This window comes from Rhipicephalus sanguineus, chromosome 1, assembly GCF_013339695.2.
Source record: "Rhipicephalus sanguineus isolate Rsan-2018 chromosome 1, BIME_Rsan_1.4, whole genome shotgun sequence".
Lineage (NCBI taxonomy): Eukaryota > Metazoa > Arthropoda > Arachnida > Ixodida > Ixodidae > Rhipicephalus > Rhipicephalus sanguineus.
The window spans coordinates 170,582,137-170,597,154 of record NC_051176.1 but is presented as its reverse complement, the minus strand read 5'-3'; the positions used below and the strand labels follow the sequence as shown (position 1 = coordinate 170,597,154).

The following is a 15,018-nucleotide window of genomic DNA, read 5'->3' as shown; positions in this document are numbered from 1 at the left end:
AGGAATATAGACCCTTTCGCTCTTTACAAACACAGATACTGGACGGCTTCCGGTTTCATGCACCAGCGGAGCCTGTATTTGTGAACAAAAGCCTTAGCCTGTATTGAACAAAAGCCTTAGCGAGTAGCCCGCACATTTTCAACACTTTTCTCCCTGTGTCAGGCCAAATATTTTAAATCAACATTCCTCTAAGCTGCACACACAGCATTATAAGAGTTAGTCCTTAACTTTAAGCGCCTTCCTATTACCCGAAAGTGGAAAAATAGCATTTCCTTACTCCGGCACAACTTAAAAAACACGCTTTCTGCTTCAGCATTGGAGTGATAATTGAAGTGACCGGAAGTTTCTTGGGGTGAAGCATGTGCTGCTGCTACCGCAATCGTGAAACCAAACGAAAAGGTGAATAAGTTCCTTGGATTTAAGTGCGCGACCATTGACGATTACCTTTTTCTGAGAGGGTGTGCTTCAGGACGCGATCAGGCCCATCGAGCTCTGCTTACTTTTATGAACCAAACAGATCTGGCCACCCTTTCAGAGACTTTTTTTTTTCGTATTTTTACTTATTTTTGTCCAAGTCTTCGCCATTCCTTTTTTCTTTACTTTCCTATCCTCTTTCCTATATTCCCAACTTCCCATCATCATATCTTCCTTTCCTCTATCTCTTCCGTCCTCCCGAAAGAGTAGGCAGGCGTAGTGACCCTCTAGGTGGCAGTTGTCAGCCTGCTCTCTGCCTATTTTCTCGGTGTCCTTGTGTATTTCTGTATGCATATCTTCTTCTTCTTCTTCTTCTTCTTCTTCTTCTGCTACTACTACTACTACTACTACTACTACTACTACTACTACTACTACTAATAATAATAATAATAATAATAATAATAATAATAATAATAATAATAATAATAATAATAATGAATTCTAGCCAAGCTGCCAGTCATTTCAGTGGTTGAATTTCTTGGCGATAGAGCGATAGAACGGTGACACAGTTAGTTACTTAAGTTTGTTGCTCTCGGTCGTTGGTCAACGCAAATACCCGCTGTGACCGCGTTGTTTTGCAAGCCTTTAACGTATACTCCCTTTTGTTTATTTGCAGGTAGTCCTGGTGTTCCTGTTAAGCATAGCATCTCTCATAATATACTTCATTGACGCTTCGAGGTGAGTGACCTTCTTACGCGCCTCATAATAATGAGGCCGTGACGTTGTTTCGTTCTTTTTTTTTTTTTTTTGTTACCAGCGCAGCACAGAGAAAGCTCTGCGCTGCGCTGTGCGTAGTGTGGCGCAACTCGTGCCGTTATTGTCGTATGAAGAGCCTATTTGTGTGCATAGGAAGCACAAGGTATTCTGTGTGACCGACTTAATTTCCCCCTCGTCATTCTGGATAAATTACTAACGATATATTGTGTACGGCTGTTGCTGTTCTGCTATTATAGAGGACTGACATTTTTTTCGTAAACTGTTCTTGTTGTTTTCGCATTGTGTATTTGTGTTCACTTGATGAAAATATCTGTTTCTCAAAAAAAAAGTTGCATTGCCGAAGAGATGTGGATAATGGCAGCTCTTGTTACCTAATTTTCAGGCCATGTTTTGTTGAATATATTAACAATCAGGTTCTGGCTTCCTTGATAGAAAACGAACCCGATTGTTTTTTTGTAACATACTGAAGAGCAAAGAAAGTAAGTCTCGCATTTTAGTCCTGTATTGTCAGTGCACATCCTACAACTCTCAGGTCTATCTCAGTTTCTCACTCGCGTTGTGTAAGAACAACAACTTCTTCGCGCACATGGCATGTCAAATAGCGTCTGCCGCAAGCCTACCGTTTGCTTTACAAACGTAGTAATGGGTAACTTATAATCCTCTTTATGCGCAAGACGCTATCTCTGTATTCTAACACTAACATGACCATGCAACCCGCAATTACCGCTAGCCGAAATTAAAGAAATAGATGTGGTTTGCCTCGCGAGATGTCAATAAGAGTCACTGCGGGTACAAAACTTCACTGCCACGAAGAAGTTAGCATGCACAGCGACATTATCCAGTAAAACACATTGTATGCAGAGTTGGGTATGTTTTCTATATGAACGGCGAGCTCCATGAAGCTCTCGTCATTCGATGATTGTGCATTAGTTTAGCGCATAGCAATCTTCCTATAAATGCGTATATGTCGCCAGGCTCCAGTGTCGTCGTGATAAGACGGTCGCCTAAGCAACGCGATGGGAAACGACGTGCGTTTGTGCCTGGATTTAAGAAGAAATTCAGTTATGGAATTTGTCGTTAAAACAATGTAAGCTTAACGAGGACCGACCGTGAATATAATCACGGGCTAACCTGCAGAGGCTTAAATTTGAAGTCATGTGGCAGTTAAGGTCTGCTTATTCATTACAAGACATGACGGCGTGAATGTGAATCGGAGAGTTGAAACATGACCTGCAAAGTACGAACACCTGCAGGCGACTGTTGTGCAGTGGTTGTCAGCCTGCCTGTTCACGCCAAGGCTTTTCTCATTGTCCAGCGTCCTGTACCACGTACTTTCCGCAGTACTTATTTAAAGTTTACTCCAGACGAAAATGATGCCTACTCGAGCGTCTTAGAGGAAGTAAAAAGTAAAAAAAAAAAAGATTTCATGGATTCGAGAGTCCTGTACAACACTTCAAAAGCCGACCAGCAAGCAGATGAGCAGACAACACCGAGCAAACGACTCAACGTCGAGATGCTCATACAATACGGAAAGCGCCGATGTTTGTGCGCTCGTTTTTCTAGTCTGCACAGAAACCGTGTAAGGCCAACAACAATTTCGAGCCTCTGAACTGCATTAGAACCTTTCTGCAAAACTTACTGTTTCGCCGCACTTGATCTAAGCTTGGCGGCAATTTTTCTGAATTTCGACTGACAAAAGCAACAAGCCATTCGTGCGGCTTCTGGAGTTTCTTGAATACTACGGGCAAACGAGAGAACACGATCCGCTGCTCGCATGCAACCTCTCCATCGTTTCGGCAAGACCGCATGAAAAGCTCCTCGTACTGAAGGTTCACGCAGAAACGGTGCGCCAAATGGTGCGATCAGTATACTGGCTATGATTACTACCTACCAGTAGCTTCGCTCCAATCATTTGCCAACTCGATGGATGCTTTCACAAACGCGCATTGCTTGCAGCGTTTCACGTTCTCTCTATGTGTGATTTACAGAAGAAAGTGTGTGAATCAATCACTCTGTGGCCTTTTCGTTTCCTCATGCTGCGTAGAACTGGAGCCAGTAAGCAGTAAGTACTGGTCTCGCCTGCACGTCGCAGAGGCTGTGCTACGTTTACACTCTGCTTGCAGTCACTGACCTTCTCCGCTCGGTCCCGACGCGTCACTGCTCCACGAAACGCTTTGGCGCCGCGAAGGAAGACTGCGCGAAGGCGAGGAAATTTGCCAGAAAACGCCGCCCCGTTAAACTCTGCGCTGACCGTTTCACGTTCTCCTGGCGTCTGTCTGTTCTCTCGCCTGCGCGATGTCTTCCAGTTTTTACTTGTACGCGCGAAAGCGGCAACTGTGCGACGAAACGTTCAAGAGTCCTAGCTTGGAAGAAACGCAGTGTTCGCTCTGTACGTGGACCCAGCTGACAGTACGTCGCGCCCTGCCTCAGGTTCCAGCGCATCAGCGAAACGCGCGAAATATTTGCTTCCAGAGTGCGAAAACGCTAGGTCGTTTCTTAATGGCTCGGACAAGCACTCGCTCGCTAAGCGGGATGGAACGTGGCTTTTTTACGTTTTCACTAGACATCGCGGATCGTATGTAGAGCAAACTTCATACCACGAAGGCGCTAGGGAGTGAACGTATCACATCAAATCTAGTGTGCTCATAATATTTTGCTGAGGGGAACAGCGCAAAAAACGGGATGGAGAAAGATTGAACACACGACACAAGCGCTGTTTTTTGCGCTGTTCCCCTCAGCATCATGTACCAACTGGCCCTTCAAGAAACCCTTCTGCAATTCATAATATTTGCATTTGTTTTGGGGAAAAAAAATATGCGTAAGTTCATTTCTTTTTTAGTCAGAAAAATTGCGTTAAGTTGCAATCTGTATTCATCGTTGCCGCGTCCATATAGGCTTCATTTTTAATTTGCGCGAGAATTTGCATTGGTATGTGTGAGCGGAAAAGCTCATTGGTGGCTACATAGGGCCCGCATTAAAAAATTTATGCGTTAAAAAACTACTGGCGGGACACAACTAACTTGTCCTAGAGGTTGAAACACTCTAACTCAATGAAAAATACCTTGGAGCTTTTTAGAGCGCCTTCACTAATTTACTACGAGAAGTTTTTTTTTTTTTTTTTCAAACGCGTTTCAGTACGTCGAAGCTGCGTGCTCCACGGCGTCGTATACATTAGCTAGCTTTAGTACGGCGTACGTAGCCTCCGTAACGACGTTGAATACGTAACAACACCGCGTTTCGCATAGTGCGCATGCGCAGAAGTTCAGCGCACGTACCCTACGCGAAACATGGCATTCTTACGCACACGACGCCGTTACGGACACTACGTACGCAGTACTAAAACACGCTATTGTTTCGCTCTGTTCCTGAGATCACTGCGACGTGCACATGTGAGAGCAGCCAGGAAAATAAGCTCGAAATTTCCTTTCTTTAATTTTGTTTTTGTACGATTAGTTCTCTTTTCTTTACGAGCAACATCGTTGTGCTCCACTTCATCGCTACACGACGTCAGCAAAGGTAGCTCTGCGTCATTGAGGATAATGTCAGCGATATTCATGTTGGCCACTTCGATATCTATTTAAGTGGCAATGCAATAGACCTTTTAAGTTATCGGCTTCAGAATACTCGACATATACGGACTACAAATTCAATAATAGTCTCTGCTCTTCGACTCGTATATGATTTTAAAAATTGGCTATTCGATGACCCTTGTTTCGCGACTGCCGTTATCGTTGTGCAGCAGATTATTATTCATATATATATATATATATATATATATATATATATATATATATATATATATATATATATATATATATATATATATATATATATCGGGGGCTTAATTGCCTTTCTCGAAAGTCATTATTTGATTCGATTCGCAAATGTCGCACGTCGAACACGCCTACTTATAGCTGTTTCCAAACGATCATATTTGACAAGTGTCACGCTTCTACGTACGACAAGCCGGCCGTAGAGTTTGTGCGACTGCAAGAATATGACAGTCTTGATATCGTTTCGTTGAAGGATATGCGAGCTTTTTCTAGCAATGCTGCAAAAAGTGTTACGCGAAAACGAAGCCACACACGCGAGAAGAGACCTAATATGTTTTGGCGGTATTGTTAATTTTACGCTATAGAAAAGTCACATTTTCGCCTGTTTACGCATTGCCTGCATTCAGAGACGTCGATCAAATTTGACACACTGTCTACGCTAATTTCTCATTCATTTCGCTCGCGACACGATGACATAGCTTACTGTAGAAGAAAGGCCAGTCTTGTTTTTGCCCGCCCCGAGAACTGGAACCCGGCTGTTGCGATCTCCGCCTGGCTTATGGCGTGCTATGTGGAGTCACCTATGACATGTACGAAAATGGTCTCTGTTGCGAGCGCAACCTTTGAATGAAAATTAAGGAGAACCCGCGAAAAAATAAAAAGACGTGTATTTAAGAAAATTGAATAGACGGCAACCTCTGCACTACTTCCGCCAACGTGCCTATAGATTAGCGTACGAAAACGGAATCAAATTTTATAATTAATGTTTCGAAATACAAGCGCATTCGATAAATAAAAAGAATTGAGTTCTCTTCGGGTGGTCTTCACGTTTCCAATGTAACCATATTGCGAAATTTAAGTACTAATTTTATAAAAATTTTTAAATATATATTTGTTGACGTTCCTTGTTTGTATAAATTGTGCCCTGCCAAAGATCTTTAACTACCACCTGCGCAACACGTATTTGCTATTAGTGTTAAAGCATAGCAATGTCCTTAAAGTTACTGATTATTTAACTTTATTTCTACGACGTCCGTCTCTGTTTAATAAACATGGCGTATACAAATGACTTTTTTTTTTGCTTGATAATATTGCTTCTTAGCAGCGGTGGACATTAAAATTTGCGCAATAGTTTCCAATGCTACATCGAACAGTTTTTCGCGAAATTCATTATCGTTTTGGCGACGGTCACGCAAATTTCTATGTTTGCCGCCGCCACATATTGATGTGTGCCGCTGTCATAGAATGTTTCTTAAACATCTGTATCGTCTTAAGAAAAACACCCTGTACATTATACAGTCCACGGGTAACTTCTCTTTCAAGAAAAAAAAATCATTTAGACTTGAATAGAGCGCCGTAGTAACTGACATACGGAGGACGATACAGATACCTGGGTTTGATACCACTTGTTTCGACGGTGCAACGTTTTTGCAACACACCACACGACTGTTCAGTCTATGCCGACGATTATGCCCGCTTTGGAAGCACTTGTCGGCGCATCTTTGTAGATTGAGATGAAAAGACAGATCTGGCCATTGAAAGGCATCACATTGCAAACCATTTTCAGTATCACCAAAAGAAATAAAACATCCCTGAATGTGATATTCATGTCAGGTACTATATGTAATACAGTGCTTCGCTCACCTTATGCCAAAATATTTCTTCTTTTGCATTCTTTTTGCACTGACATCAAGCTCTCCTGTAGCGTCTCTGTGGCCACAAACGAGGCTTCAAGCGTTGCTCTTGTTGTAGGTGCGCACTCCCTAACACAATCGCAATCTAGGAGGAAATCTATAGCTGTGCCGAAGCTGCTAAATAGCGTTTAACTTCTTTGAATAAGGGCGTCCACGTCATCTCTCTATGCAAAAGCAAAAACCGCACTTCGACCTCGGATGTGCCTTGCGCGTACGTAAAGTACTGCCTTTGAACAAACTTCCGTTTTGTTTAAAGGCAAGCGTTTTGTTGTTACAGTTTCCCAGTGTCGACGTGGCGGTACAGAGAATTCTATATCAACGTATACTGGGCAGCCTTTCGCGCTTATCAGTTTTGATAACACCAGCGTACGCGCTTCTCTTTGCTTCGACTCTTGAACATGTCGCCCGCGGTACGTGCATTTGTATGTGCGCGTGTGTGCGTGTGCTTGTGCGCGTGTCAGGCCACGCATGTGAAGGTTCCACGTGATTGTTTCGCGCAACACATCGGCACAATTCGCCGCTAGAGATTCCACACTTCGCCTTCGGTTTCTGTTGGCGAATGTACTGGCGGCATTATTTTAAATCTAGTCGGCGGCATTTAGAAATGCTTCAGGTCACAACAAAGCAAACACTTGCTGCTCGGTGTGAAATGATAACCAAAGCTTTCCACACATTTTTCTACGCTACTGCCGTGATATAACTAAGCTTTCTTTTAGAGGGGAGCAACAAATCAGTATTACGAGGATTGGCACTAATTCACCACCAGCTTTTACGTAATAATTCAAACAATAGAAGAAAAAACAAAAGACGACGAGCGTGTTGTAACGCGCTGACTTGAGTTTATGCACATCTAATAGCGATCCGCACTTCTGCATTCGTCGTGCCGATGAGGTGCGCACCAAAATGTTGTGTTCTTCGTGTTCTGGGTTTGATATTTCAGCGCATACACCAGTTCCTGCCACTCTTCAGAAAAACAGTAGACAATGTCAGTGGTGGTGTGTTCTGATTTACCGCGCAAATCAGTCAAGCCTGTGAAAAGAACTACGCGACTAAGTGTGTTGAGCCTTACGGAGGTCCGGCATAGTTGTGCCCGATAGAAATGCTGGGTTCGAGGGTTGTGTATCACACGTAGTTGTAGTCACGGTACCTGTGCATTGTTATTTTCTGCATGGTAGTTAGTATGTAAAACGCTTTTAAATAGTGTACTTTTTTTCGCCTTCTTCGAAATGTTTTTTGAACTGATATGAGCATTTTGCGTAGGTATAGAGAACATGTTGCGCTGAAAGAATTGTACATTGTGCTCAGTAGGTGCTGTTTAGTGACGCCAGCTTTCTGCTCTCTTCTGTTTCCGCTCATTTTGGTTTCCGGCTCTTTCTCGATTGGCCACTCTCCATGGCCAATCATCTGCCTCTTTACGGCTGCCGTATTGGTCGCCTCCTTTCTTCGGTTCAGTAGCAGGTACCATGTGACAAGCGTCATATTTTTTTTTTCTTCCTGTTCGCTTGGTTTGAATACTGTCTTTCGTTTAAACAACTTGCACGGCACACCCTAGCCCCACCTAAAACAATAGGCTTTTCTCTTCATTTATTACTAAATATATTTTGCTAGACATTACCTTTTCATTATTTGTTTGTTTGGGACCTCCAATCAGGCCTCGCTCAAGAATTTCCTTAATTGTGTGAACGACCCAGCAATTGGCATTAATACATGCGCAAATACGTGTGCAGTGTCTGACACTAACGCCATCCTAACAAGCTTGTTTTATTATTATCACAATTATTCATCCTCTGTTCGGTCGTATCAACTATTGCCGCTGTTACTTTTGTTTTCTTTTTTTATATCTTCGATGACAACAGAACGTCTACGTCTTGCTTTCAAGATGACCACTATGCCTTGCTTTGTCACTGACTGATCGTGCAACCAAATATCTGTTTCTGTTTTTTTCTTTCTTAATGCTCACTTTCTTGTGCATCTTCATTGTCACCCCAAGCCGTGAAAACATACAGTAAGTATTCATTGCAAAACGCATTCCCACTATGCCTAAGCTTTAACGCTAAGAAGAACGCCTTTTCCTTGTAAACTTCCCTTTATCCGAAACTGCGGACTATCTTTTCCCTTGAATATTGGTGCCAGCTATTTGCCGCTCTAATGTGCCACCAGTAATGTGTAATAACCATAGTGAAACTTGTCCCGCACGAGAGATACACCCAACCTAACCAACCTGGAACAAACTCCTGGATACTATGTGGACAAATTCTGATTGTGCGGCTTTCTTTCCTGTCTCTTCTGCACTCATCCACTTGCTGTCTCAGCGGTCCTCACGACATGTCCCAACAGTAAGTTGACACCAAATTTTTAACGTGCAATTGCCACATATATCTTGTGCAAGAACATAAAGAGCAATTTGAGCATCTGGCGCTTATGTAAGACCTTGGCACTGAAGTAAACAATAAAGGAAAGTAGAGTTAGCACAGAACTTGCGCGAAATACGTGAAAGCAGCATTTATATCAGCAAAAAGAAAAAAAGAATAGCACAGCTAAATGGCAACTCAATAGGGTCCTCCTAAACAAACCAACTGTGCGAGATGAGCACCAGCTTGAAGCTCGCGGGTCACTTTCACCAGCATTTATTAGCGAAGAGTTGAGCTACAATTAGTGCTTTTGTCGTTTCAGCTTTTACTTCGGCTCTAGAAATAACAAGAACGTTGTGACGCTCTCTCTTGCTCAAACCAGCCGCTAACTTTCACAAAGTTATACTAAAGGGACAATAACATTCCCCATTTATGGCGATTACTTCCGACAGACCTCACCCGTGATCACGAGGTTCCATCGTATGTTCTGGCCACTTAGCTGGGCAATAGTTTAACTACGATGTCCCTCGCATGCTTAGCTTGTGCGTCGTGTTTCTTGTCGCCTCGGTGAATTGCGTCCCGTGTAGTGCACTGTAACCTAGCGCATTGGTTATCGTAAGCATACTCTTATAAGAGTGTAATCGACTATTGCGCGTGGCGCCGCGAGAGGCTTAAATAATCCTTGAGGGCCTTACTGTAATCGCATCAAACGAAAGGGCAATCCTTGCGCTACCTGTTACCAAAGTAGCTGAACACGCGCACGCGTAACTTATTCTCCACTCTGAACTATTCTTTTTGGCCGTTTCTCTGTCCCTTCTTTGTCCCATTAAGTCCTTCACGCAGCACTGGAACAGTTTTTTTTTTTCGCCTCCGTGTATTTGGGTCGGGGATGTAATGTACATGGCGCGTCGGTGCTCTACTGTAGGTGTGTCGCGATACATCGGTCTTTCGATGTTATGATACCTTTCCCGTGGATACGCATGCCCAAGGCCATTTTCTGCTTCCCTTCGAAGCCGTAAAACCTCCTTTGACGATTACGTTCACGCCAACCTCGTAATTACTTTGCCAACGATACGGCGAGTCCACTATGTTCTGTGTCAATTCCCGTGACGCTCTCTGAGTGTCCGGGCTTGCCCCCCCCCCTCCTTTTCTCTTTTCTTTTTTGCCTTTAACTTCTTTACTTGAACAGTAATGTCGGCAGCGATGAGTAACGAAGAACACTGGCGAAGAAGTAATAAGAGGAACAATGCTTCGCGTGTCATGCTAACAACTGGCAGTTGATCCATACGAGCTAACCGAAGGTTCGTAAGAGTGTCACCGTAGTCTTGGTGACGGAGTGCGTGAGTATACAGCTACGCCATTTTCGTCGCCCCAATGACATGTTCGTGAACGTAACGACGAAGCACGAAAGCTTGCCACGCACGCTATAGTCGCCACCCCCGCCTACATGCCATCGATGTCGCATAGACAGCTTGTTACGCCTACATTACGGAGGTTCCAAAATAATAATAATAATAAATGTAAACGAGTCAGCATTGCGACGTTTTGCCACCAAAACTATCCAGTGCTTCTTTCTCGTCGTGAGGGCTTGTATTTGCGGCGCGTAAACCCTTTTGCTGCTGGCGGTCTCCGTGTCCGTCTCGATGTGACGTAGGAAAAGGCCTCCGGGATGACCGTGGAAATGCTTGCGCGGCGTTAAATATAGCCGGCAGAGGGTGCAGGTCGCTGAGCCATCACCGCTGTGCTGCTGGAGCCGGCGTGGTTCGATTGAGGTCAGGTAAAATTACACGCGCCGCTCGGAATAAAAATGCCGCAGCGCGAAAAACGGGACGCAGGCGCACAACTGTGAGAACTTATTTGGCAGGTTTTGCATCTAACAGGAACGTCGAAATAGAGCCGAAGAATATTTAGGAATGTGTGCTGACTAAAGAACAGTTAAGGAAGGCACGTCCTGTACTACAGAGCTTTCGAAATATTGTACGTAACAGCGTTTTGTTCAAATAGGATGTTTAAGAAATTAACATTTGGCGGTAGCCCAACGAACCAGTGGGGCGCAGTGGCGTAGCCAGGGGGGGGGGGGCACATTGGGTCCGTGCCCCCCCCCCCTCCCGAAAAAAATTTCTGCCTACGCCCCTGGTGGGGCGTGAAAGGAGGTTAACGAAAGACAACGCACGTGTGCTGTACTGCCAAAGAAAATAAAAAATAGCGCGCTCAGGTACAGATACGAAGGTTATGCTTTTTCGCCTTCGTCCCTGTTATTGTAAGTGCGCTGCCCCCCCCCCTCCCCCTCCCTTCCTTTGATTGATGAATGATGAAAATACAAACCCAAATATGTACCCTTATGACGTGTGTTCGAGGTGTAAATCGAACATGTTTTATAACCGCGAACGAATCAGTGACATTCCCTGTTAATCCGTCTAGCTAAGCTAGGAGAGGACGTCGAGACAAGTACTTCAGTGCCACTCGTATGAGGCTGTGATATAGTATATATTATTTTGGTATATAGATCGTATCTTGTATGGCCAGTCCAGAGAGGTTTCTCATTACGATTCGCCCTTGGTGTAAAAAAAAAGAAAAGAAAAAAAAAACTCAGTGCCCTTGGTATGGCCACGCCCTCGCGAAGGCACAAGAGAGCAAGCACGTTTTTTATGTGTTCGCTAAAAACTGTTCCTTTTCTTTATTCGCATTCCTTTTCCTTGCGGCACACTCAGTAATGAAAAACAACAAAGATACCAGTAAGTATGCCACTTCGTACTACTCCAATGTCAGTTGTCGTTTTATGTTGTGTTTCGCTGTAGACCGGCCAACGCTATTTGCAAAGACCAGAGAAGAAGAATGATCGGTGTGTTGTTACGCCGAAGCTGTGCCTATCAGTGAAAACGGTTGCACAAGAATGAACGAAAAAAAGAAAAAAACGTACAGTACGAATGCGGTACAGCTAGAATCAGTACAGCTTTCTGCTTTACAGGCTTTATTGCCGGCTTCCCGTGTTTAGACAGACATTTCACAAGTCAGCTGGTGCGGCAGCATTTGTGTAGGCTATGTTAGCTAGCGCTCAGTGTTGAGGTCGAGGAGGGGGATGTTGTAGGTGTCGTGCGCATCTAGCCTTGCGAATTTTGCAGGCAACTGCCCCGCCCGGTTTCTGTTTTCAGTTTATGTTGAAAACATGCCCATTTTTTTTAAAAGCGTGTTTAAAAGTCGTTGTTGAAGCTTATTACTTATTCCCTGCCATAATGTTTGGCTGAAGCAAACGAAGATATATACAATCTGAAAATTACTGAAAAGGCCTGGAAATTAAGGAGAGTAGAGAAAGGAAGAGCAATATTACAATGCGGAAAGAAAGATGTAATTTGACCAATGCTGACTTTGCATATCATGTGTACGATATGCTAGCGAGGATCTTACTACACGACTGCTCGTTTTGCGGCCACCTTCCTGAAAATCATTTTTGCTTGATTGGTTTATTTTATTAGCTTGTACGGTCGATTAAAGGAGACGCAGACGTTGAAATTTCAGTTGCGTTTACTTCCCTACAGCAATGCCTTTGCAACTGTATTCGAGTCAAGGTGCTGAATCTGTTAACGCTCAGTAAATAACTTTGCGGCCTCATACGTCGTTTTGTTGTTGTTGTTGTTGTTGTTGTTTTTCATAAATTGTCGAACAGATATGGTATTCTACTAGGAGCATACTGCTATAAAGCAGTTAGAGGAAAACCGTTAACTATATGCATTAAATGGCCTAGCATGAGTCACATGGCGTGGGAAAATGTCAGGAAGTTTCAGTCAACCAGCGGTAAATTACTTCCCATCATATCGCAAAAACGAACATTCGACTAGCCTATACTTTCCCATGCTTGCACTTAAGCTCGTTTGACTTCGGCACATGTACATTCGGTATCCGTTCTGTTTTGTTCTAGCTTGCTTGCTGTGGGGAGGTCGAGGTTTATATCCTCTCGCCTAGTTACCAAAATCGGAAACATGCTTGCATAGACAACATAAAAACGTTCACACTGAGAAAAAAAATACACGAAGTTCTGGAAGTGTGTGTTTTGTCCCGTCAACTTTAAATCATTCCGAGCACGGCAAAGTTTAAAACTGAAATTTTGACGTCTGTACTTATATAAAGGTGGCGCAGTCTGAATTACCTCTCTTTTTTTTTTTTCGCGCCACCTGTTCTAAAAAATCGCAGGGTACACACTATATCATTCTGCACACTGTATTGTTTGTTTTCTGGCAGTCCGAAGTTTTGTTGAAAGGGGACAGCACTTCTCGATTTGCGTGCCTTCAAAAGGCCGCCATCGAGAAGTGCTGCGCATTACACGGTCCAGGATCAGTAGCGATGACGCGCCGGAGCATGGAAACTTTGCATATCTAAAACCCGGAAAGCTATGGTAAACGTTGGGCTACATGGAACTAAACGAGCTTTGCATATCGCGAGGCTCGACGGAGTTCGAGCCAGTATTGTACAAAAGAAATAAATTAGTACAGACGTGGGCCCAAACATCACAGATTGCGCTAAACTTCTCCAACTGTCCCATTAATGCGAGGATTTTTTTGGAGCCGTGTAGCTCGCGCCCTTTGCAACGAAAATTTTTCACGGTGTCTAATTAGAAACATTAAATTCAGACGGCTAATATCCATATCTTTTGTCCTTGATGAGCGCGGGGCCCATGGATACAGCGTAAAAACTGTCGCCGTCACAAGACAGTTGGCAGGTCATACAGTGCAACGAAATATAAAATATACTATGATGATGCAACGCTGCAATCTGTGAGGCGTGGACCGAAGGCGAGCTCCATTGTTAACTTTACATGCAGGATGATCTCCGTACACTTCGCGCTCACTATGAAGAACTGTTGTTCATTCCAGTCCTTAGAACACGGAAGCTAGGAAAACTCTCCATTTGCTTGGGGACGCGAGGAGGGTACACTCGGCATTTGCTTTTGTTGCGACGTACACAGCCGACAGCTTGAACATCCGGTGCGCGCCGGACCGATAACGTATCTAAGAGCCCCATTTACAAACCGGTTCGTCCGTAAGAGCTGTTCGGCACGAGCGAAATGCTTCCGCTAATATTAGGTTCGATTTCGTGGTTGCCCGGATCTCGTTCTTGCGAACTATCAGAAGCCTAAGAACTGCTCTTTGAATATGGCTCCAATGCCATATTCACTGAAAGGTTCTTAGGCTTGAACATACGTATCTTACGTAAAAGAAGGTATCAGCGAGCCCTGCTGCCGCTTATATTATTAGCGAAAGCGGCTGGCTAATGACAAACGGCACTTACGAGCGAAAGGCTTTCTGAATTCGGCCCCAGTTTCTTTTTCCCGCAAAATATGTTTTAAGAAACAATACGTAGGCACTTGCGATTGTCCATAGTGGTTGACCTTCTTTACAGTACTCAGGCAGGGCTATTTAACCAACTGCAGGACGCGTACCCGCATTACCTTGAAATGCAGTAGCTGCTTTAGTTCTTTCTTTCGCGATGTCTGATAAGTGCGCTATAGACGTAAGGAGGGCATGTTGGTGAATATCTGTTTTTTCCGTCACCAAAAACATGTCTCACAGTGACACGCAGTAAGTACGGCCTGCCTTCACGGGAGCTGCGAGGTTATGGCGCACAGCGGTGTCCTGCGATGCTTCCCGTTGCACGGGGCACGCTCCGGAGCGGGCCGCCCTCCCTCCGCACGTGTACCTGCACCGTGTATATACGTACAGCATAGCCACTGTCGCGCCACCGCTGCGCCATTTGTGTAAAGCATGGCACGCAGCGCAGTCGTGAAGTCTTGGAGCAGGCCTGTGCGGTGGGCTTTTGTGTCGCAAATCTTCGAATGGGGTTTGCTCAGTCAAAAATCTTGGAAAGCAATACAAGCGAAGGTCGAAGGAAACTGACTAATAGTGGAAGAGCCGGGTAATGGGTCTACTTCAAGAGGTGATGGGAAAGTAGCGCAGGGAGAATGTGGATCCTCGACACGTACGGAAGCTACGAAGCTCGACTGATTTCCACCTATCC

General features: G+C 44.3%; 1 protein-coding gene across 2 annotated transcripts in view; it reads left to right on the top strand.

The window, feature by feature from the left end:
* Positions 1-15,018, top strand: part of LOC119402170 (calcium-activated potassium channel slowpoke) — a 189,056-nt gene that overhangs the window by 102,632 nt on the left and 71,406 nt on the right. For both annotated transcript variants that reach the window (XM_049417707.1, XM_049417706.1), the window contains exons 2-5: positions 1,091-1,152; positions 8,971-8,994; positions 11,721-11,746; positions 14,567-14,582. In XM_049417707.1, the coding sequence (XP_049273664.1) occupies positions 1,091-1,152; positions 8,971-8,994; positions 11,721-11,746; positions 14,567-14,582 (128 nt within the window). The remainder of the gene's footprint in view (positions 1-1,090; positions 1,153-8,970; positions 8,995-11,720; positions 11,747-14,566; positions 14,583-15,018) is intronic.